The following is a 22,363-nucleotide window of genomic DNA, read 5'->3' as shown; positions in this document are numbered from 1 at the left end:
ATTGCTCCTTATTGGCCTTGTCAGATTTGGTTACCCTTCCTTTGGCCCCACTTTCAGGAGGATCCGTGGATCCTGGACCCAGTGCCAGATCTTTTGACGCATCAGTCAGGAACACTCCATGCTGCTCTTCAGAGCCTCAAGCTGACGGCTTAGTTCCTCCACTTCCAATCTTGCCAGCCTTCCAGAATTATCCCTTGCAGTATGTCACATTCTGGTTTCCTCAGACAAAATGACGACTAGGAAACTTTACGCAAGCAAATGGAAGAGGTTCTCTTGTTGGGGGTACTGAAAACATAGAGATCCCTTTATAGCCCCTATACATTCAATTTTGGAATTTCTAACAGAAGTCTTTAATCAAGGAGTAGCGGCGGCCACTATTCTAGTACAATTAGCTGCTATATCAAATTATCATGTGGGAGACCTCAGAGCCAATGTAATGTCCCATAGATTATGCAAAGCTTTCCTCAGGGGTACTTTTCTGTTAAGACCACCCTTGAGAACCTCCTACCCATATGATCTAAATTTAGTATTATCATCTCTGATCATTCCTCCCTTTGAACCAGCATCCTCTTGTTCACTAAAATTTTTATCTTGGAAAACAGTCTTTCTAGCAGCACTTATTTCAGCTAGGAGAGTTTCAGAAATGCAAGCTTTGTCTATCCATCCTCCATATTTGATTTTCCACAAAGATTGAGTTTCCCTCAGAACAAATCCTTCCTTCTTACCAAAAGTTTGTTCTGAAGCAAATTTAAACCAATCTATAGAATTGCCTGTGTTTTTTTCTTAACTATGGCAACAAGGCAGAATATAAGCTTCACCAATTGCATGTGCATAGACAGTTGCGTTTTTACTTGCACAGGATCAAAGATATCAGAAAGTCAGAGCAGTTGTTTGTTTACTATGCAGAAAACAAAAAAGGCTTGGCAGTCTCAAAAATTACTTTGTCAAAATGGCTTACTGAGACCATCACCTATGTCTATAATTCTCATAATAAAGAACTGCCAAGGAAAGTAAAAGGAAATTCAACTAGATCGTTGTCTACCTCCATTGCCTTTCAGTCCAGACTTCCATTGGATTCAATTTGTGCTACTGCTACATAGGGTAATCCTCACACCTTTATCTCTCATTACAAAGTAGATGTGGCCTCCTGGAACAGGGCATCCTTTGGTTCCACTGTCCTGAAGAGTTTATTCCCTTGAGCCACCCAAGAAAAAGGTGCTGGGGACTCTATCCCAACCAGCAAGAATGAAGGCGAGATAGGACAACATAACATAAAGAAGTTATGGACTCACCATAACGTTCCATGTTTTTTGTCCAGTATCTCACCTTCATTCTTGCATCCCACCCATCCATCCCCCCTCCTGGAGGATCCAGAGGACTTTACAATTGGCAGATATAGTCTAATTCCCTTCTTGCCTCCTTACCTTTATAACTATTATATTTCATAAATTTTATCTTTCTATATGTTAGCATACTCTAGGGAGTACTCTCTCAAACGAGATCTAGGGAACAGCCACTAAGCATCATGGGATAAGTTCTAGCCTCGAGCCAGTTGAAGCTCTCGAGCTTTGGTATGTGGCCGAGTCGGAGCTGAGGTTCAGCTCCAAACCAGCAAGAATGAAGGCGAGATACTGGACAAACATGGAATGTAAGGGTGAGTACATAACTTCTTTTTATGCAACCAAACAAATCCTTTCAACACCACAGAAAAAGCAGAAGCTATAGACATAGTGTCAGCAAAGTCACTTTTCAGAGCATGTTTAGAAACTTGAGTCAAGTTAGAAAAAGTCTGATAAAAATATGGCCTGCCTTCTGGAGACAATGAAGCAGCAAATTCTTCCAATCTTGAAACACATTTTAACACAAACCTCTATGTATAGCCCCGATAATTTAAAATCCTAAAGGCTAACATAGTAGAAGCACACAGTCTCTTACCTTTTTTGTCTAACCACTTGCCCTCCTTTATAAGAGGGTACTAGGTTAAAGGAAGACAAGGATTTCTTGTTGGCTGTTGCTGCTTGAGTTATTGTAAAAGAGTCAGCTGACAGTTGAGAATAAACACATTTTTAATCTGGAAAGACCCTATACCGTGTATCAGCTTTTCTTTGGAACTGCATCCTGTGAGTAAGAGCCTTGTAAGGAGCTTTAAATGTGCCTTCAGGACCTAGGAATATGGGAGGAAGAGGTGCAGAGCTAGGAACCTCAACCTCTAACAGATTATAAAATCTGCACAGATCTGAGGAAGCCCCTGTTTGCTTCAAAAAAGCCTGAGTCTAGTAACAGTTTCAGCAAAAGAAAAAAACTTCTCTAAGATTAACTTCAGGTTCACTATCTGAAAGAGCTCTTAGGGATTGACTCCTTAGAAGAATCAGCCCTGTTTTTATTAGAATCCCCATCACCTGAAAATGTATACTGTTCTCTGGCTTTACCTGGACTAGAACTGTGAAAAGGCAAACAGCCCCCAGAACTGACTGACTACAGAAGATATAACTTCTGACTTATAAACAGAAACAACTGGATGATCTGCCTTGGAATTAAGTTTTTGTTTCATTTCTAGGAATCTCCCCACTGGGAGAGTGTCAGGGGACAGCTTTCTGTCTCTAGCAAGAGGTTTGTTTCTCTGGACAACTCCTATATCTAAAATGTTTGGTTATCCTCTACCTGTAACAGGCAGTAGAGCAGCCCCTGAGGATGTGTCAAACCCTTGGTCCATACTGACCATTACAGCTACACCAGAGGAAGTCAAAGCAGTAGGTAAGTGGTTTGTGGAAACATCGTTAGCCACTTCAGAGTCACTGACTGTAGGTTGAGGCAATAATTTTACTTTTTTTAGTACAAGTGGAGTGGAAGAAGCAGGACTTGAGCATATTATCCATGCTGCAGCCAGAGAAGAAACCTGATTACCAGTTTAGTATGCTCAGTAACACTGGGAGAATTAAGTATTCACTAGTAAGCACCAAGCACACTTTCATTCCCTAAACTAGTGTCACCAAACCTTAAACTTTTGGTCAAATATCACAAAACATTTATTACCTCTGAAATGAGAAAACCGTAACAAGCAGAAAAACACATTCTGACTGCAAAAGCACAGCCCAAATTCTTAATATTTTTATAAAATCAGGTTTTCACACACAACTGAAAACTAAAGCAAAGTAAAGAGAGCAGAGGCACACATATACTCCCTGACAGAAGCCAGTATACTTAAGGTGGAATACTACAAATAGCTGTTCTTTTTTAATATATTAAGGTAGATCAGAAGTAATACCACAAATACTCAATAAAAAATATTTGAGAGGAAAGATGCTCCCACAAGGGGGGTTGCATCTGCTAGGTTAGAAGCTTTTGACTGACTGCTGTTTCTCTGGTGCTATAGAGATTTTGCTGCTTGAGGTGTCAGGAAAATAATGAAGATTTTACCTCACTCTCTTTGCTGATATATTTCCCTCCAAAAAGGTGCAGACTATTAGCAGACAGAGTGAGTGAGAGGTAGGGGAGTTAAAGCTTTGGCAAACTGGCCAGGTGTTATGTCCTTGGTAGGACACTACTTACAGGCTAACTGCACCAGTAGGAATGAAGAAAATCTGCTCATGACCTACTGACACAGCTATGTTTGGAGAAAAAAAGGCATGTATATCGTTACTTTTCACTTCATAGATAGTTTTTGTCTAGATTTTTGTCCACAACCCTGAGCTCCAAAATACTATTTAGGCAGCAAACTTAAAAATTTGCTGCTGAAATTTTTTTCTCAAAGAGCACTAAATGTTTCCTTCTGTTTTCCTATAAATAGGAGGGTGCCTGTTTGATTAACCTTATGTTGGGTCTCTACATTTTTCTGACCATTCTGCTACTCACTTTTGTGAGTCTGCACATTTGCTCTAGAAGACCCTGTGTTTTTTGTCGTTTTTGGTTGTCATAAACAATCGAGTAACTAGTCACTAGTTTATTTTGCTATGAAAAACTAAATAAATCACCTCTAAACTCCTTTTTACATGCTGTGAGCACAGATGTCACTGAAAGACCAACACGAGACCTGATAAGCTGGCACTAACAGAATGGTATTACTGGAGAAATTTGCTTAATAATGTGAGTAAAGTCCAGATGTTCCTTCAAAGATCTACTGTTATACTGAGTACTTCACAGTAGCACCTTCAGATTTGACTGACTCATGAAAGATTTGGAAGTATCTCTGTACATGCAGAAGTATTAGATTCCTGTAAAAGAAATTAGTTTTGCAGTTGTTTTTTTAATTTCTCATATCTTTATAGTAACACAGCTTAACAGAAGAAATTATGCTTATGCTGGTGGTGTTTCCTATAAATAGTCAAATTAGTGATTACTTTTAAAAAATGATTATCATGCTTTACATATCTGCTCTTACATTCTCCATTTCACTCAAATTTTCTTTTTGTTTAGTCGCATTACAGATTTAACAGAACAGCTTCACAATCTGGAGGATAAAGGCAGAGCTGAGCGCGAATCTCTAATGGACAAATTTCATAGACTGACCTCTGAAAATGCTTCCAGAAAACTAGAGAATGAGAGATTTAAGGTTTGTGCTTAATGTATACTAGTATGCGCAGTCAGTATATTGGTTGACTTAACTTGTAAAACATTTATTTTCACTTTTATTCAATATGCATATTTATGAAAATAGTGTATGGTTTAATCATTGATGTTAAGTTGTCAATCTCGCCTTCATTCTTGCTGGATGGGTTCGGAGCCGATCCTCGGCTCCGACTCGGCACTTGCTAAGCTCGAGAGCTAATTTTACCAGCTCGAGGCAACCCTATATCCCATGATGCAAGGCGGAGATTACCCAGATCTCGTTTGCCGCTTCGCTAACGAGGTGCCTTCTTTTACCAGCTCTAGGTAAGTGAACAGTTTTAGAGACTTTTCGTCTACCCCCCTTTAAATTTATATATATATTTGTATTTTGTTAATTAACGTCTTACTTTAGCCCTATTCCCGTCAGTGTTCCCTTCTTTTTGAGTAAATTATTCCCTTGTCCCTAGTTAGGCCTTAGGCCTTCCCCTCCCTAAATTTTTTCCTGTCAGGGATTGTTTGTGTATGACTGTGTGTTATCCCTGTTTATTTTAATTTGTTGGACTGAGTGTTTTTGTGTGTGAGTGTGTTACTGTGGTGTTTCATCGACACAGTTATGTCGGAGGACACTAAGGTCTCAGGCTTCAAGAAGTGTGACTCGTGCTGTCAGAAGATGTCTCTGACAGACGGTCACACTTCTTGTGTTTATTGCCTGGGACCTTTGCCACCTGCAGGACTCTTGTGCTATCTGTCATGCTTTAAGCCCAAGAGTCCTGCAGGAGCGAAAAAATAAGCTGATATTAAGGGGCTTATTAAAGCCCGAGAGCTCCCCGACTAAGTCGGCGCCGGGGAAGCCCTCGAAACTTGTTAAGCCTTCGGGTCAGACTTCCAAGCCGTCGGCTTCAGGTTCATCCTCACCAGGTTCGAGATCGGCTCCGGCCGGAGCCGATCCTTCCATACCAGTCTCAGTATTGGCTCCATCCAGCGCCGATCCTGTCAAATCCAGACACTCAGTGTCGGCTCCGGCTGGAGCCGACGTATCTTCGGCTCTGAAGGCTCCATTGATCTCAAAAAAGAGATCTTGATCCCCTTCAGTGGAATCTATACATTCGGCTCCGAGATCACCCTTGCTCTCGGAGCGGAGCCATCGGAGCCATTCTTCTCTGATCACGACCTCAAGAGAGTGGTGAGTAGACTATTAAAGTCTCAGGCATTGGCCCAAATACTCCATAGCCCATCTCAACAGACGGTAGCTATCTCACATCCACCGAACATTCCTCCTTCGACTCTCTTACAGAGCTCGGAGCCGGAGCTCCTCGGAACCGGCACCGTTGTAACTTCAGAGCCGATACCACCCCTTTCGGCTCCGTCGTCCTCAGCTCCGATTTCCTCCATGAGACCTTCATTTGAGGGATCCGGGTGTCTGGTCTCTCTCGTCAGCTCCGAGGGGGCGAGTGGCATCGGACCCTTGTCCGACCCCGTTCTTCCTCTCGGAGCTTCGGCCCCGACATCTGCCTCGGAGCCTTCTCTCTCGGTGAGGCCTGGGGTTCCTATCTCTTTGGAGCGGGAACTTTCTGGTCTCTCTGACGGGGGAGCCTTCGAGGTGATGAGGAGTGTACTAGCCCCTGGGCTTAGTCAATGGACAGTTCCATCAGCTCCTCCCACTACAGTGCCTGCTGACGTCTCTTCCCACTCTCTTGCTCCCGGACCCAGAGATCCAACGCCTCAGATTTCCCCATTGGGAATATCTTCCTCTTCCGAGGCTTCTACTGATCCATCAGGGGAACCCCCGCGTAAGAGGACATGTAAGAGGAAACATCTAGACTCCCCTGAGTCTACTACATCAGATACTGACTTGGATGAGTCGGAGGGATCCCCAAGGTCCTCCTCTGAGGATGTCTCATTTTCAGACATCCTTGAAATCCTTAAGCAGAGGGGGAACTGGCCCTCCCTTAATCCTTCCGAGGATGAGTCAGTATACCTGGAGGCGTTCGGATCTCGACCCTCCACCTCCTGGGTGTCTCCGCCTTTTGACTCTCTCATGGAGGTAGTGGCTCGGAAGGCGTGGATGGCTCCGGATTCGGTGGAACCTATCCCTAGGAGACCTTCAAAATTTATTACGGCCCCACAAGATAGACAATATTTAACAAAGGATGTCCCAGTTGATGCCATGGTGGTGGCTGCTGCCACCAAGAAGGAATTAGCTGATCTTTCAGTGCCTGTCCATCCTCCTAACAAGGATTCTAGGACTATGGACAGGTACGGCAAGCGGATTTTTTCTTCAGCGACTTTTGCCATGAGATCGCTGAACTACTTATGCCACTTCACCCGCCTTCAAAGAGATGTTCTTAAAGAGTTGGGAGAAGTTTTACAGGATCAGTCAGCTGCTGGGTCTCCGGATAAGATTAGCTCACAGCTAGGAATCCTTAACTCCATTGCTAACTCCTCCATGCGGCTCATTTCTTATGCAGCCGATGGAGCGAGTAGGGCCGCAGGCACAGAAGTGGCTTTAAGGCGTCAGTCCTGGATGCGGCTTTGTAATTTTGCAGACCCCTTCAAGGCGTCTTTCACAAACTCCCCCTTTGATGGCTCGACCTTGTTCAGTCCTCAAGTGAAAGACACTTTGACTAGATGCGAACAAGATGGCAAGACTCTTTCTGCCGTAGGAATCCGTTTCTCCACCCCTTCTAGACCTTACCCCAAAGGACAGAAGGGAGAGAAAATGTGGTTCCGCAAATCTCAAGGAGTCACGCCTGACGCACGAAGTCAGTTTACCCCCAGAGGCAGAGGGGGTGACAATAATAGACGCCGCCCTAGGGTCAGAGGTGGTCCGCAGAATCAGGGTAGCAGAGAGCCTCTTTCTGACAAACCCTTCCAGCATCCCTGAGATGTTGCCCGATTGTCCGCCTTCATAGGCAGTCGGGGGAAAATTATCACTGTACCCAATAGCCTGGCTTTCCCTTTCTCAAGAAAAATGGGTACAGTCAATTATATCCGAGGGTTACAAAATTCCCTTTATTCAAACCCCAATTCAACAAAAGGTAACCCTTCCAGACGTTCCACCCGGTCTAAGGGACCTAGATGTACTAGAAATATCAAAACTGCTAGTAAAAAGAGCCATCCAGCTAGTCCCAGCGGACCAAATAGGATCTGGAATCTACTCAAGGTTCTTTTTACTTCCAAAAAAGACAGGGGACTGGAGACCAATATTAGATCTGAGCAAACTCAACAAGTTTGTAAAGAAATCAAGATTCCGGATGGTCACGCTTCAGTCCATTCTGCCCTTTCTGGGCAAGGACAATTGGATGTGCTCGATAGATCTTCAGGATGCGTACTATCACATAAAAATTCACAGATGCTCCAGAAGATTTCTCCGCTTTTGGCTGGGGACCAGTCACTTCCAATTCAGAGCCCTGCCCTTTGGACTCACTACAGCCCCCAGAGTGTTCACCAAATGCATGGCAGTGGTTACGGCTCACCTGAGACGTCAAGGATTCCAGGTGTTTCCATATCTAGATGACTGGCTCCTCACTGCCACCACCAGGCATCAGCTTCTCCAAGCCAGAAATTACACCATTCACACTTGCAGAGGGCTAGGAATTTCTATAAATTTAAAAAAATCTGCCTTGTCGCCTTGTCAATCTATTACTTTTATAGGCGCAAGATTGGACACCGTACAACTTTCAGCAAGGTTAACAGACCAAAGGATCTTGGACATTCAAAGACACGTCCAAGTGATTCTCTTCAGCAACAAAATTCAGGCCAGATTTGCTCTGAAAGTACTGGGTCTTATGGCGGCCGCCATAACACTTCTTCCCCTCGCCCGCTTTTACATGTGGCTTCTACAATGGATGCTATTCACCCAATGGCCTTTTCAACAACTTCCCATGCATCACGAGATCATAGTAACTCCAACTTGCAAAAGACATCTGACTTGGTGGATATCGTCCCCTCAAATCCATCAAGGCAGACCATTTGTTCCTCTTGCCCCAGTTGCCACGGTTACATCGGACGCCTCCCTGATCAGGTGGGGGGGGGGCATTATCAGGGCAGAATGGTCCATGGCACTTGGCAACCTTTCGAGTACCATCTGCACATAAATGTTCTGGAGATGAGAGCAGTGCTTTTAACGTTGCAAGCCCTCAACGACTCTCTTCCCCTGGGAACTATTGCAGTCCAAACGGACAATATGTCCGTAGTGTGGTATATAAACAAACAGGGCAGAACCAAGTCCTATCCACTGTGTCGAGAGGCTCTCAGACTTTGGCAATGGGCAATCTCCTCTCACCGGTTTCTGATAGCAACGCACATCCCGGAAATCCAACATCATAGCGGACAGATTGAGCAGAGCTATTCTCATGCCTCATGAGTGGTCTCTCAAACAGTCAGTGACGAAAGAGATTTTTCAGAAGTGGGGCCTTCCTTGCTGCGACCTTTTCGCTACACCTCAAAACAGCAAATGCCCAGACTTCTTCTCTCTCTTCCCCCTTCCAGGCCATCCCCCCAGAGACGCTCTAACCCAAGATTGGCCCCGGGGACTTCTTTATGCCTTTCCTCCTTTTCCGCTGATACCTCAGCTAATTCAGAAATCAACCGCCTTGAGAGCCAAGTTGATTCTCATTGCCCCTTATTGGCCTCGACAGATATGGTTTCCGTTACTACATCATTACCTCTTGGTACAGCCATGGCGTCTGGACCCGGTTCCAGATCTTCTGACCCACCAGTCGGGTCAACTGTACCAATCCATACCTTCTCTCAACCTCACTGCTTGGTTGCTCCACTTCCATCCTTAGCCAGGCTTCCTATGATTTCTAATCCTGTAAGGGATATCATAGTAGCTTCCCTAAAATCTTCTACCAGAAAGATCTACACTAGTAAATGGCGACGTTTCTCTTTCTGGGTAAAAGCTAGGAACATAGACCCCTATACTGCTCCAATTCATTCGGTATTGGACTTCCTAGCTGACATTTTTCATTCAGGATCCTCTTCTTCCACAGTGAAAGTTCAACTGGCAGCCATTTCAAATTTTCATATAGGCTTTTTGGACCACAACATTATGTCACATAAACTTTGCAAGGCATTCCTTTGAGGTATCTTTTTACTGAAACCTCCGATTAGAGACCCCCCCCACCACAGTGGGATCTAAATTTAATTTTAACATCCTTGATTCTTCCCCCGTTCGAACCTGCAGCTGCCTGTATTTTGAAATTGCTTTCTTGGAAGACACTTTTTCTAGTTGCCATTACTTCTGCCAGGAGAGTATCTGAGCTTCATGCTCTCTGTGTTCGCCCTCCCTATCTAATATTCCACAAAGACAGGGTATCTCTAAGGACTAATCCGTCTTTCTTACCAAAGGTGGCATCGCAGACTAAACTAAATCAATCCATTGATCTTCCAGTATTTTTCCCGAATTATTCTGATAGAGCTGAACAAAAGTTACATTATCTCGATGTTCACCGCCAGCTCAGATATTATCTGGACAAGACAAAAATTTTTAGGAAATCTGATCAACTATTTCTATCCTATGCAGAGAACAGGAAAGGCCTTCCAGTTTCTAAAGTAACTTTATCTAGGTGGCGGTCTTCTGTGATCACTTACATTTATCAGCTCAGAGGCAAAGAGTTGGTTTGTAACCCAAAAGCCCATTCTACCAGAGCTCTAGCTACATCTACAGCTTTTCAAGCTAGACTTCAAATAGACACTATTTGTGCAGCAGCCACATGGGCCTCTCCTCATACCTTTGTTTCACATTACAAATTAGACTTGGCCTCCAGAGACAGAGCGAATTTTGGTTCCACCGTTCTCAAGAGTCTGTTCCATTGAGCCACCCAGGATAGAGGTGCTAGGGACGCGGTCCCATCCAGCAAGAATGAAGGCCAGATTGACAACTTAACATTTAGAAGTTATGTACCTACCATAACGTTCCATGTTAGTTGTCTTCTCTCGCTTTCTTTCTTGCATCCCGCCCTCCATCCCCCTAGCCTGGTCAGACCGGGAAGATTATGCATCTTCTATTAAGAGGTTATTACCTTTTTCTAGCTGTTCAACTTCTAGTGTCACTAGATTAGGTTGATCCTTTCTAGAGGGTTATGATGTTATTTAGTATTGTTATTTTTCTTCCTCCTCTTCAGTTGGAAGAAAATATTACTATTTCTTTAGCTACCAAACGAGATCTGGGTAGTCTCCGCCTTGCATCATGGGATATAGGGTTGCCTCGAGCTGGTAAAATTAGCTCTCGAGCTTAGCAGTGCAGTCGGAGCCGAGGATCGGCTCCGAACCCATCCAGCAAGAAAGAAGGCGAGAGAAGACAACTAACATGGAACGTTATGGTAGGTACATAACTTCTAATTTATATTTATCATTATTCAACATTTATAAGGTTAAGATTTTAATCATTCCATCAGTGTTTACACTAATCCTACACAATATTAGATTCCTTGATCTTTAAGTGCTTCTATTACAACATGGTTTTCATTATAAAATAAGCACTAGTGTTATTAATAATATATTAACTGCATATATACTTGATATTATTATTATTGTTATTGAAAAAGTGATAAGTCTTGGGGCAATGTAAATTTTGAATTATTTTTTGATCATTTAAATGGTTTTATACTTAGTACTTCCTTCATTTTATGCTAATAACTGTTATAAGTCTTTCAGTCAAGTTTTATGGATAGTTCTGAATGATATATCAAAATTTCAAAATGTAAGTTTTTAAATGTTATATAGTATAGCTCTAAATTAGAGTTGTACTCTTTAATCTAATATATGGTATACAAGTGTTTTTTAATACTGTGCCATTAGCAAGCTAAAGCTTACAAGCTAGAGCTCCTCCCATCCCACCCATATTGCCTTGCTCCCCGATACCTCAGATCTTGTTTGTTACGCATCAGTAAAGCATTGTGGTCAGGTTAGAGCTCCACCATGGGTGTTTTCTAACATTTCTTCTCTCTTCAAATTGTAAGTGGCCTTTGGCCAGTCTTTATTTTCCTAACTTACCCTAACTTTCAGTTTTAAAACTTAAAAAAAAAAAAAGTATTGTATTGTAGTAGTTTTTTGCCATGTTTATCATCACACCTTTTTGTCTCTGTCTTATCTCCCTTTCCTTTCTGTTACCATATCAGAGAAATCCAACAAGCCTGTTGGCTTTAAAAAATGCACTTCCTGTGGGCACAAGATCCATGTATCTGATGCCCATAAGGAGTGCGTTTATTGTTTGGGTCCTGACCACCTTGAGGTGGCTTGTTCTATCTGCAAGGTCTTCCTCCCCTGGCCCTTGCAGATAGAAGAAACAAGTTGGTCCTTAAAGCCTTATTCCTCCCTTCTTCTCCAGCTGTTCTTTCTGTCTTTGGGCTCCAACCCCTGCCAGAAAGTCAAAGGAGGCCAGGAATCCTAAGAAATGGTCCCCAGACCCCTTCATTTTAGTTGTGTTGGAGCCTCCAAAAAAAGCCCCTGAGAACTTTGGAGCAGAGTACTTCAGCTCCGATCTCAGTTACTTCCTCTCCACCCTATGCCCTGGTCGCCTCTTCGGGGCTAGAACTTGTGGTGCTGAGTAAGTCTCCTTGGGGTACCTCTCTAAGAGATCGCTCCAGATCCTCCTCTATTTCCTCTTCCATCAGGTCTTCTTGGAGCCTGTCTGAGAATGAGGTGAACAGCTTGCTGAGGACGTTTCTCCATACACAGGTTCAGATGGGGGTCATCCCAGCTCCATCCCCTATGGGATCTATGAGCTTAGCTTCCCCCAGCAATGTTGTATCTCCTTTTCTGATCTGGCCAACTGTTTCAGAACTCCTGGATCCATCAGTCCCTAGGGCTGGTTCGTCGGGTCCGATAGCTTTACTACTTTGAGCCTGTTTCCTTAACTCGCTCTATTCTGACCACATAGGGGCCGAGGGCGTCTTGGAGCCAAAGCCTCAACATTGAGTCTGGGGTGATGACATCTAACTGCTTGGCACCAGCCCCCCCCCCCCAGAGCGGAGCACTGTCTGTGACCAGGGAAGGTCTCTTCCTGATCCTTTGGTGCAGGGGAGGCTTCCTTGGGACTCTGGGAGTCCTTCAGGCTTTGAGGTGATGGAGAGAGGGTCCTCTCTGCTCCTAGGAGACTCCCAGCTCCTACAATGTCTGATCCACCCCTTCCCCTCTTGAGCTGTGCATTGGAGACCTCACTTCTGCCACTGGAGCAGCTTATCCCCTCAGGGCCTCCAGTCTCTCCCACTTGGGGAAGCCTAGACGTCTTCTGACACCTCCCCAGAATACACCACCGAAGAAGTTCCTCAGAAGAAAAGGTACAAAAGAAGGCACCTAGATTACTCACATGAATCACTCATGACAGGCACTGATTTCGATGAAGGGGAGGGGTGCCCTAGATCTCAACCTGATCTCTCCTTTGGAGACATTTTGGAAATCCTTCAGAGAGGTGGCTGGTCAGCTCCAAACCCCAACCTGCATGAGTCAGTATTCTTGGAGGCTTTTGGGACCATCCCATCTGCATCCTGGTTGTCCCCCCCCCCCGCAGCCCCCCTAGTGGACCTGGTGTCTGCAAGGGCATGGAAGGAACCAGATGCTGCAAAGCCAATACCGAAGAGAGCTGATAAAATTCTCAGTGCCCCTCAGGATAGACCCCACTGGATGAAGAGCATTCCAGTAGATGCCATGGTGGCTGCTGTGGCCAGAAAGAAAGAGCTTGCCCAGGAAAGCTCTACTGTTAATCCCCCTAACAGGGAGTCTATGGCTATGGACAGATTTGGAAAAAGGGTCTGTGCTTGTTACACATTTGCCCTCAGGGCATTGAACTATCTTTCCCTCTTTTCGAGGGACTTGTTTAAAGAACTCTCTATTTCTGGCCCCTGAGTCCATGATGGCAGAGGAACGGAACTCCTTCTCCCATATGGCCACTCTGCAGTCCATTTCCAGCGCATCCATGAGGCTCATCTCTCATGGAATTGAGGGTACCTCTAGGTCAGCTGGTTCTGGCATTACCATTTGGTGTCATGCCTGGATGCGGTTGTGTGATTTTGCAGAACCCTTTAAGGCATCTTTTATCACTGCCCCTTTTGACAGTTCCTCCCTGTTTGGACTGACAGTACGAGACACACAAACCCACAGCAAAAAAGATGGATAGACCCTGTCTGCTTTTGGAATCTGCTTCTCTACCCTGCAAAGGGTCCTTTTCCAGGAATCAGCATGGGGGAAATAAGTTGTGGTTCACAAAGTCCCAGGGTCCTTTACAGGACACAGAGGGAGATTTTTTTCCCCATGGGGAAGAAGGGAGAATAATTCTAGTAGTAGACGCTGCCCTTGTACAGAGAGGGTCTGCTGAATCAGGAGTCTTGATTTTCTCTTTAGGGGAAATCATTGCAGCATCGCTAAACCATTGTGGTCCGTCTGTCCATCTCTTGAGGCAGTCAGGGGACATTGCTGCTTGCACCAAAAAGCCTGGTTAGGCATCACAAACAACCATTGGATGCAAGGAACTGTATCCAGAGTTTACTCCATTCCCTTTTCAATCCTCCCCAAGCCAAAACACCCTCCTCCCAGATGTTCCACCCAATCAGAGAGAGGCAACAGCTCTGGAAATCACAAAGTTGCTCTAAAAAAAAAAGAGTCATCCAGGCGATCCCCTCAGACCAGAGAGGATCAGGGGTTTACTCCCGATTCTTTTTAGTTCCAAAGAAAACAGGGAACCTCAGGACCATACTGGACGTTATATTCCTGAAGAAATTGATCAAACACACCAATTTCAGGATGGTCCATGGTTCAGTCCAGCCTTCCTTTGCTTCAGAAGGATGTTTGGATGTCCTTGCTAGACCTGAAGGATGCTTACTATCATATCAAAAAGAAGAGGTGCTCAAGAAGGTGCAGTTCCAGTTCCGTGTGTTTCCATTTGGTCTCACGACAGCCCCTAGGGTGTTCACCAAATGCATGACAGTAGTTGCAGCTCACCTCAGACTGCAGGGATTTCATGTGTTTCCTTATCTGGACGACTGAATTCTAGTTGCACCAACCAGGCATCTACTGCATCTGGCCAGAGAATTTCTCTTACATTTAGCCCCAACCTTATGGATCACTGTAAATCTTTAGAAGTAGCAATTACACCCAGTGCAAATTATAGACTTCATAGGAGCCCGCATGGACACAACCACAACCCTGGCCTATATTCCTCCAGATAGGATTATTTCACTAAGGATGTATATCAAGCAAATGTTAACAGTTCCAGTTCCTCCAGTAAATCTTGTCCTCAGAGCTTTGGGCTCAATGGCTGCAACAGTAACACTACTACCCACAGCTCGCTTACACATGATAGTTCTTCAGTGGATGTTGTCAGCGCAATGGTCCCTATTACACCAACCTCTGAATCATCCCATAAGAATGTCTTCGGTGTGCAGAACTTCATTATATTGGCTTCATGATCCAAAAGTCACACAAGATCGACCATTTGTTTTCCCCACTCCCATCGCCACGCTGACCATGGATGCCTCCCAGCTGGGGTGGTGGGGGCATTACCTGGGGTGGGACAGTTCAAGGTACCTGGACTGCCCAGGGAAACAACCTGCATATCAACGTCCTACAGATAAGGGCCATGCTTCTAGCTTTGTAAGCACTTCACTCCCTCTAGGAACCATTGCTTCTTCAAACCGACAACATGTTGGTTGTGGTATATCAACAAACAAGGTGGAACCAGGTCTTATCCCCTTTGCTGAGAAGCAATGAGAGTGTGGCAGTGGGCTCTCTCTACCAGCCACTTTCTAGTTGCAATGCATATTTCATGGGAGCACAACATACTGGTGGCCAGGCTCACTCAGCAGGATCTTATTGATGCCCCACTAGTGGTCTCCGAATCAGTCAGTGGCAAACAGGATTTTCCTCAAATGGGGTCACCCTTGCTGCGACCTCTTCACTTCGCCCCTCAACAACAAATGCAGCAGGTACTTTGCCCTGATCCCTCCACAGGGACAGTCACCAAGAGATGCTCTAGTCCATGTTTGGCCTCCTGGTCTACTTTATTCATTCCCACCTGTTCTTCTGATTACCTAATTTCTTCAGAAAGCATGCAGGTTGAAGAGCAAAGTGATCCTCATTGCTCTCTTTTGGCCTCGACAAGCCTGGTTAATCTTCCTGTGGTCTCATTTGATTTGCTCTCCATGGACCAAATCTTCTGTCCCCACCCATCAGGGCAACTCCATCTTCACAACCTGAAATTAACCACATGATTTCTCAAGTTCCGCTGATGGGTAGAAAATCCAGGCTTTCTTCTCCAGTTCAGAGAATTCTGATTTCCTTCCACAAGTCCTCTACCAAAAAGATTTATAAAAGTAAGTGGAAAAAGTTTCCTATTTGGGCCCAGCAGCATCATATTGACCCACTCATGGTGCCCATTTCAGCAGTCTTGGGACTTCCTAGCTGGCCTGTTTTATTCGGAGACCAGTTTTTCTGCTGTCAAGAATCAGGTGGCAGCCATTTCTAATTTCCATATTGGAGAAAATGCTGCTTCCCTAGCTTCTTCTACACTTTGCAAAGCTTTTCTCAGAGGTACATTTTTCTTTGTCCCTCTGTCAACGATTCCACCCTGCCATGGAATCTCATGTTGCTTCTTCAAACTCTAACTTTTCCTCCCTTTGAACCCACTGCAGAAGTGGACTTAAATTTTTTGTCTTGGAAGACAGCTTTCGTAGTAGCCATTACTTCTGCCAAAAGGTTGGTGGAGATTCAGGGCTTATTTTTCAAGTCTCTCTATCTTATTTTTCATAAGGACAGAGTTACCTTGTTTACTAACCCCTCATTTTTATCAAAGGTATCATTAATCGGTCCATTAACCACCCTGTGTTCTTTCCAAATTTTCAAAATAGGGGAGAATATATGTTGCACATTTTAGACATTCATAGACAGATGTTCATCGTGTTACACTGCTGCAGTCATTACACTTGGGTTATCCTGCCGTCAGGCGGTCCTGCAGTCGGCCCGAGTTCCAAAGTCTTGGTCTGGCGTCGGTTGCTGTCGCTTCTTCCCTGACGTCAATGTGCCAGGGGTATATAAAATGCATCCGATGCCATTTTCTTCAGTCTTTTTTGCCGCGCGGTGCCCGAAGCAAAAGCAGTTCGAAAGTGCCGGTCGGCTGACTCCTGAGATCACGACGTCACTAGTTGTTGGTTTTGTGCCAGATTTAACAAACGCACTATAAAACGACGTTTTGATTTTCCTTTGCACTACTTTGGCTGAAGGTTTAATTATACAATGCCGTCGGAACAACCGACAACCGCAATTCATAAAAAACACAAGGACAAGGATAAAGACAGGCATCCGAGGTCCAAAACCGATGACGAAGCCTCTTCTAGGCCAGTCGCCAGTTCGCCGGGTCTCAGTGAGGTGCTTTTGCAGCCCCTGACACCCGCTACCGCAGAGCCACAGGCCGCCTTCGACTCCCATGTGGAGACAACTAGGCCTCTGGAAACTCAAGGTATTGGGCCTACGGAAACTAATCCCACAGATGGGTCCGGAGCCGCTGAGCAAGCATCGGCTTCTGAGGGTGTTTTCAGACTTTCACAACTTACCATTAAAGCAACAGCCAAGACAAAAACACTATTAAAGACAAAGAAGCAAGTACAGCATTTTCCTGGACAGTCCTCCATGCCTAAGAAACAGATGCTCAAAATGGCTGAAGACCTCATTACTCTAATCAGGGGTTCCCATCCCCCTCCTGAGAAAAGGCCTAGGCAGGATACAGACTATGATTCCTCTGATCAGGTTTCCATTTCCTCTGATTCCTCTTCAGACCAGGGATACTCTCTAACCCCTATGAGGACTCTGATGCTGAAGGATCTATCCCTTCAGCCTCTCCTCCTGAGGATTACTCTTTTGTGGAAACTTTACATACCATGATGGAGCATTTCCATTGGGAAAGTCAGGATTATTCAGAATCCAAGAAAAGGCTCAGGGACTTCCTTTTATTGCCTCAGCACAGGCCCCTTGCTATTCCGCCTGTGTTAGATATTGTGGATGATGTGTTCTCTGAATCCAGCTTATCTCCTGATTCTTTGCCCCCTGCACCAGCCAAGCCAGATAGGTACTCTAGAGTCCCTGACTCTCACAAGTTTCTTTATAAAAACCCTTCTGCTGACCCAGAAACCATTTCCCAGGGTCCCAAAGGGGTTAAGGCTTCCATTGCAAAAAATCCATTCCCCTCTGACAGAGATTCTAGAGCACTGGATAGATGTGGGGAAGAAAGTTTGCACTTATGCAACTTTAGCAGTAAGGGCTTTAAATTGCCAGTTTCACATGCTTAAGTACCAACAATATTTAATGGCTCAGTTAAAACAGAAAATGCTTACAAGCTCAGAAGCTCCTGACTATAAAGAAATGCAGGATTTATTGCATGCAGTTGAACAGGTGGGAAAACATACTCTGCAATGTGGTTTTGATTCTTTACAGGCCTCTTGTAGAGCTGCAGTTACAGGTTCTGTGATTCGAAGACATGCTTGGTTAAAAGAACAGAGTTTACCTGATCATGTTAAGGCAAAATTATTGGATGCTCCTTTACAGCATGACACATTGTTTGGTGTTAAGGCAGAAGAGGTGTTAAAGAAAATGCAGGATAAAGCTAAATCTATGCAAACAGTCAAAGATTTCTTACAGGTACAGCCACCTCGATTTAGCAGAAACTGGCCTACAAAGAATTGGTCCTTTCCAGTGACAGACAGGCCACAGAGAGGCAGATACAGATGCCCAAGAGGCAGATCTCAACCCCAAGGCTCTAACAGACAATGACAGTGGGGTACCTCAACCCCAAAAGGAGGTGAGGACAAATCTCAATCATACAGGAAACAGTCCCAATGACTCCCCCCTTCGTACACCAAGCACTTCCCTTTTGGCAGCACCCTTAGGGGGAAAACTAACTCTTTTTTATCAAAATTGGCAAACAATCACCCAAGACAAATGGGTTCTGAATATTGTCTCTCAGGGTTACAGGTTCCACTTTCACACTTTACCAAGGCTAAAAGGAATGCCAAACCTGCCACAAAATCAATGGGCAGAGGCTCAAAAACAAATATCAGCCCTCATGGACATGAGAGCTATTCAAAAAGTACCACAGCAGGAACAAGGACAAGGATTTTACTCAAGACTCTTCCTGGTCCCCAGAAAGGACAAAGCCTGGAGACCCATACTAGACCTGTCAACTCTAAATACTTACCTGGATGTTCCAAAATTCAAAATGTTGATACTACAGCAGCTTCTTCCCATGCTGGGCAAGAAGGCTTGGTTTGTTACTCTGGACCTCAAAGAGGCATACCTGCATGTCCCTATCAGACAGAATTGCAGAAGACACCTCAGATTCAAAGGTGGTACAATGCACTACCAATTCTCTGCACTGCCCTTTGGCTTATCTACTGCGCCCCGGTTCTTTACAAAGTGCCTGGCACCAGTAATTGCATTTTGCAGACAAAAAGGAATTCAAATATATCCATACCTGGACAACTGCCTTATTCAAGCAGAGACAAAGGACATTCTTCTAAAGCATCTGGCATTTGTAAAAAGGTTGCTAATTTCTCTAGGGTACACAGTAAATGAAAAGAAGTCAAAACTAGTGCCCTCACAACAGATAATATTCCTGGTTGCCAGCTTAAATACAATAGCCCAGATGGCTTATCTTACGCCAGACAAACAAGGACAACTGACTCAATATTTTCAACTACTGGCAAAAAAGTCCCATCTCCCTGCAAGAAAAATTCTGCAGGCCCTGGGATTCATGGCATCCTGCATACTACTAATTCCATATGCCAGACTGCATATGAGGAAATTATAATGGTACCCAAAAAGTGTTTGGACTCAGCACTCTCACAGCATAGAAGCAGTAATACCAATAATTCCCTGCCTACAACAGGAGTTTCGATGGTGGGCACAGGCATGTCACCTCAACAAGGGTCAGCCTTTCACTCTACCCACAGCCAAGCAGACACTAACAACAGATACTTCGGACTACGCCTGGGGAGCACACATGGCAGGAAAATGTATTCAGGGCAAGTAAACCACAGACCAAATGCATCCTCACATCAATCAAAAAGAGATGTTGGCTGTTCAAAATGCCCTAACAGCTTTCAAGGACCTTCTGCATCCAGGACATTTATTATTAAAGATAGACAACACCACAGTAATGTGGTACATAAACAAGCAAGGGGGCAGTCATTCTTACCCCCTATGCAAGCAAGCCATGACCTTGTGGAACACAGCTCTAACTTGTCAAGTTCATCTTCAAGCACAATTCCTGCCAGGAAGGAAAATTACTCTGGCAGACGATCTAAGCGAAATATCATGGACCCTCACGAATGGAAACTGAATCCACAAATCTTCAGCATGGTAACGCAAAAACGGGGATGCCCAGACAGAGATCTTTTTGCCTCCCCACTGAATTGCCAACTACAAAAATTCTGCACAAGGACTTATCACGCACAAGCATGGAAGGGTGATGCTCTCTCGTTCAGCTGGAAAAGCCTAAATGTTTATGCTTTCCCACCATTGCCTCTCCTTTCAAAGGTACTCCTAAAAGCCAGACAAGAAAAACCACAGATGATCCTGATTGCTCCAGACTGGCCACGCCAGCACTGGTACCCAATCTTAAAGAACTTAGCTCAAGGCCCACCATGGATTTTGCCTCAATTTTCGCACCTTCTGACTCAACAAAACAATCAGATCCTGCACGGTCAGCTCAAAACCCTAAACCTGGCTGCATGGCAGATTCAGTAGTCAAACAGGCAACACCTCTCTCTAAAGCTGTTATGGATATCATTTTGGAGGCTAGGAGGCCTAGCACCAAGAAATCTTTCTCAGAAAAATGGAAGAGATTCTGCGCCTGGTACCAGGCTCAAAGCCTTGACCCTCTTGTCCCAAACATTCCTCAGATTTTACAATACTTAACTGAGATGCTGGACAAAGGCCTATCCTTCTCATCAATTAAGATCCACGCCTCTGTCATTTCAGCATATTATAACACGGATCTTCATTTATTCTCTCATCCCTTGCTAAAGCAGTACCTCAGAGGGGCTAAAAACATAAGACCGCCCCAGAGAGCACCAACACCATCTTGGGACCTCAACTTCATTTTGGAAAAACTGACACTACCACCTTTTGAGCCAGCCAATACAGCCGATCTAAAATTTTTATTATGGAAAACAGCTCTGCTCCTGGCACTAACTTCAGCATGAAGTCTCTCAGAGCTACAGGCATTAATGGCAGTGGAACCTTTTATAATTTTTCATCAGGACAGGGTTTCTTTAAGAACAAACCCTACCTTTATGCCAAAGGTGGTATCTAGTGTGGCTCTTAACCAAACCATCCACTTGCCAACTTTTTATCCAAACCCCCATAATAAAGGGGAGAAACTTCTGCACTCTTTGGACATACACAGGCAGCTAAGCTTCTACTTGGACAAGACAAAAGCTTTCAGGAAAACTGAGCAACTGCTTGTAGCATATGCTGCAGGATCACAGGGCAAGGCTATTTCAAAGCAGACTATCTCCAAATGGATAGGACACTGTATTCGTTACTGCTACACACAGCATGGGAAATCTGTCCCTAATAACATTAGGCCACATTCTACCAGAGCAACAGCCACTTCAACAGACTTTCTCAGAGGAGTACTGACCAAGGAAATATTGGAGGCTGCAACTTGGAGTTCAGTGCACACATTTACCAAGCATTACCACTTGCCTCTTTACTCTAAATCCAGAGCAGTGTTTGCCACTGCAGTTCTGCAGGGCCTCATAGCCAATTCTAACTCTTTATAGACCAGCCACCCAACCTCAGCTTTGGGATTCTACCCAAGTGTAATGACTGCAGCAGTGTAACACGATGAACATAGTACAGTTTTGTACCTACCATAAATGTAGATGTTCGAGTGTTCATACTGCTGCAGTCCAGGTTACCCTCCCTCCATCCCCTCTGTCCCAGCTGGACTTATCTATACCTTTCTATCCTATACAACCTTTGTGGTGTATTTGCTTGTAACTGAAGGTATTGTTTTTTATTAGCAATATGTATTGCCTACCTACTTGGGGACACCTGACATCTGGGGCAAGAAAAACTGAAGAAAATGGCTTTGGATGCATCTTATATACCCCTGGCACACTGACGTCAGGGAAGAAGCGACAGCAACCGATGCTGGACCAAGACTTTGGAACTCTGGCCAACTGCGGGACCACCTGACAGCAGGATAACCCAGGTGTAATGACTGCAGCAGTGTGAACACTCGAACATCTACATTTATGGTAGGTACAAAACTGTACTTTGCATTTTTACCTAGGTAAAACAAAAAGTTTCAGAAAATCTGACCAACTGTTTGTGGCCTTTTCAGACTCCAAAAAAAGGGAAGGCCATTGTCAAAACTGCCATTGCTCAATGGTTGTGGTGTTGTATTTCCCAAGTTTATTCCCGAACAATGTTCATTTATCTAAGCAAGTTAGAGTTCATTCAATGAGATCCATAGCCACATCTCAGGCTTTTTGGCCTAGGGTTTCCTTGGAAGACATTTATGTGGCTGCTTCATGGACAAGTTCCTATACCTTTATTTCCCATTACAAACTTGATATCATTTCCAGAAACAGGGCTGTGTTTGGCTCTGCAGTACTCTGGAATATCCTTCCATAGGCCGCCCAGATCTATGTAGCTGGGGACTGCCTCAAAGGTTTAATGAAGACTGAACAGACATCAGATAAAGAAGTTATGTACTCACCATAATGTTCCATCTGTGTTGTCTGCTTCAGTCTTCATCAACCTTCCCTCCCTCCTTTCCCCTTCCTGGTATCTGAAGGACCTGATAGATAATAATAGG

The 22,363-nt window shown here is 44.5% G+C and overlaps 1 protein-coding gene across 1 annotated transcript in view; it reads left to right on the top strand.

Annotated features, from left to right (window-relative positions):
* Positions 1–22,363, top strand: part of ODF2 (outer dense fiber of sperm tails 2) — a 1,208,318-nt gene that overhangs the window by 560,546 nt on the left and 625,409 nt on the right. Inside the window, exon 8 of the mRNA XM_044058138.1 lies at positions 4,414–4,549. Within this exon, the coding sequence (XP_043914073.1) occupies positions 4,414–4,549 (136 nt within the window). The remainder of the gene's footprint in view (positions 1–4,413; positions 4,550–22,363) is intronic.

Source organism: Protopterus annectens, chromosome 16.part0, assembly GCF_019279795.1.
Source record: "Protopterus annectens isolate FY-2018-M chromosome 16.part0, PAN1.0, whole genome shotgun sequence".
In the NCBI taxonomy this organism is placed as follows: domain Eukaryota; kingdom Metazoa; phylum Chordata; order Ceratodontiformes; family Protopteridae; genus Protopterus; species Protopterus annectens.
Note: the sequence above shows the minus strand (reverse complement) of the source record. Positions and strands in the feature narration are given on the sequence as shown.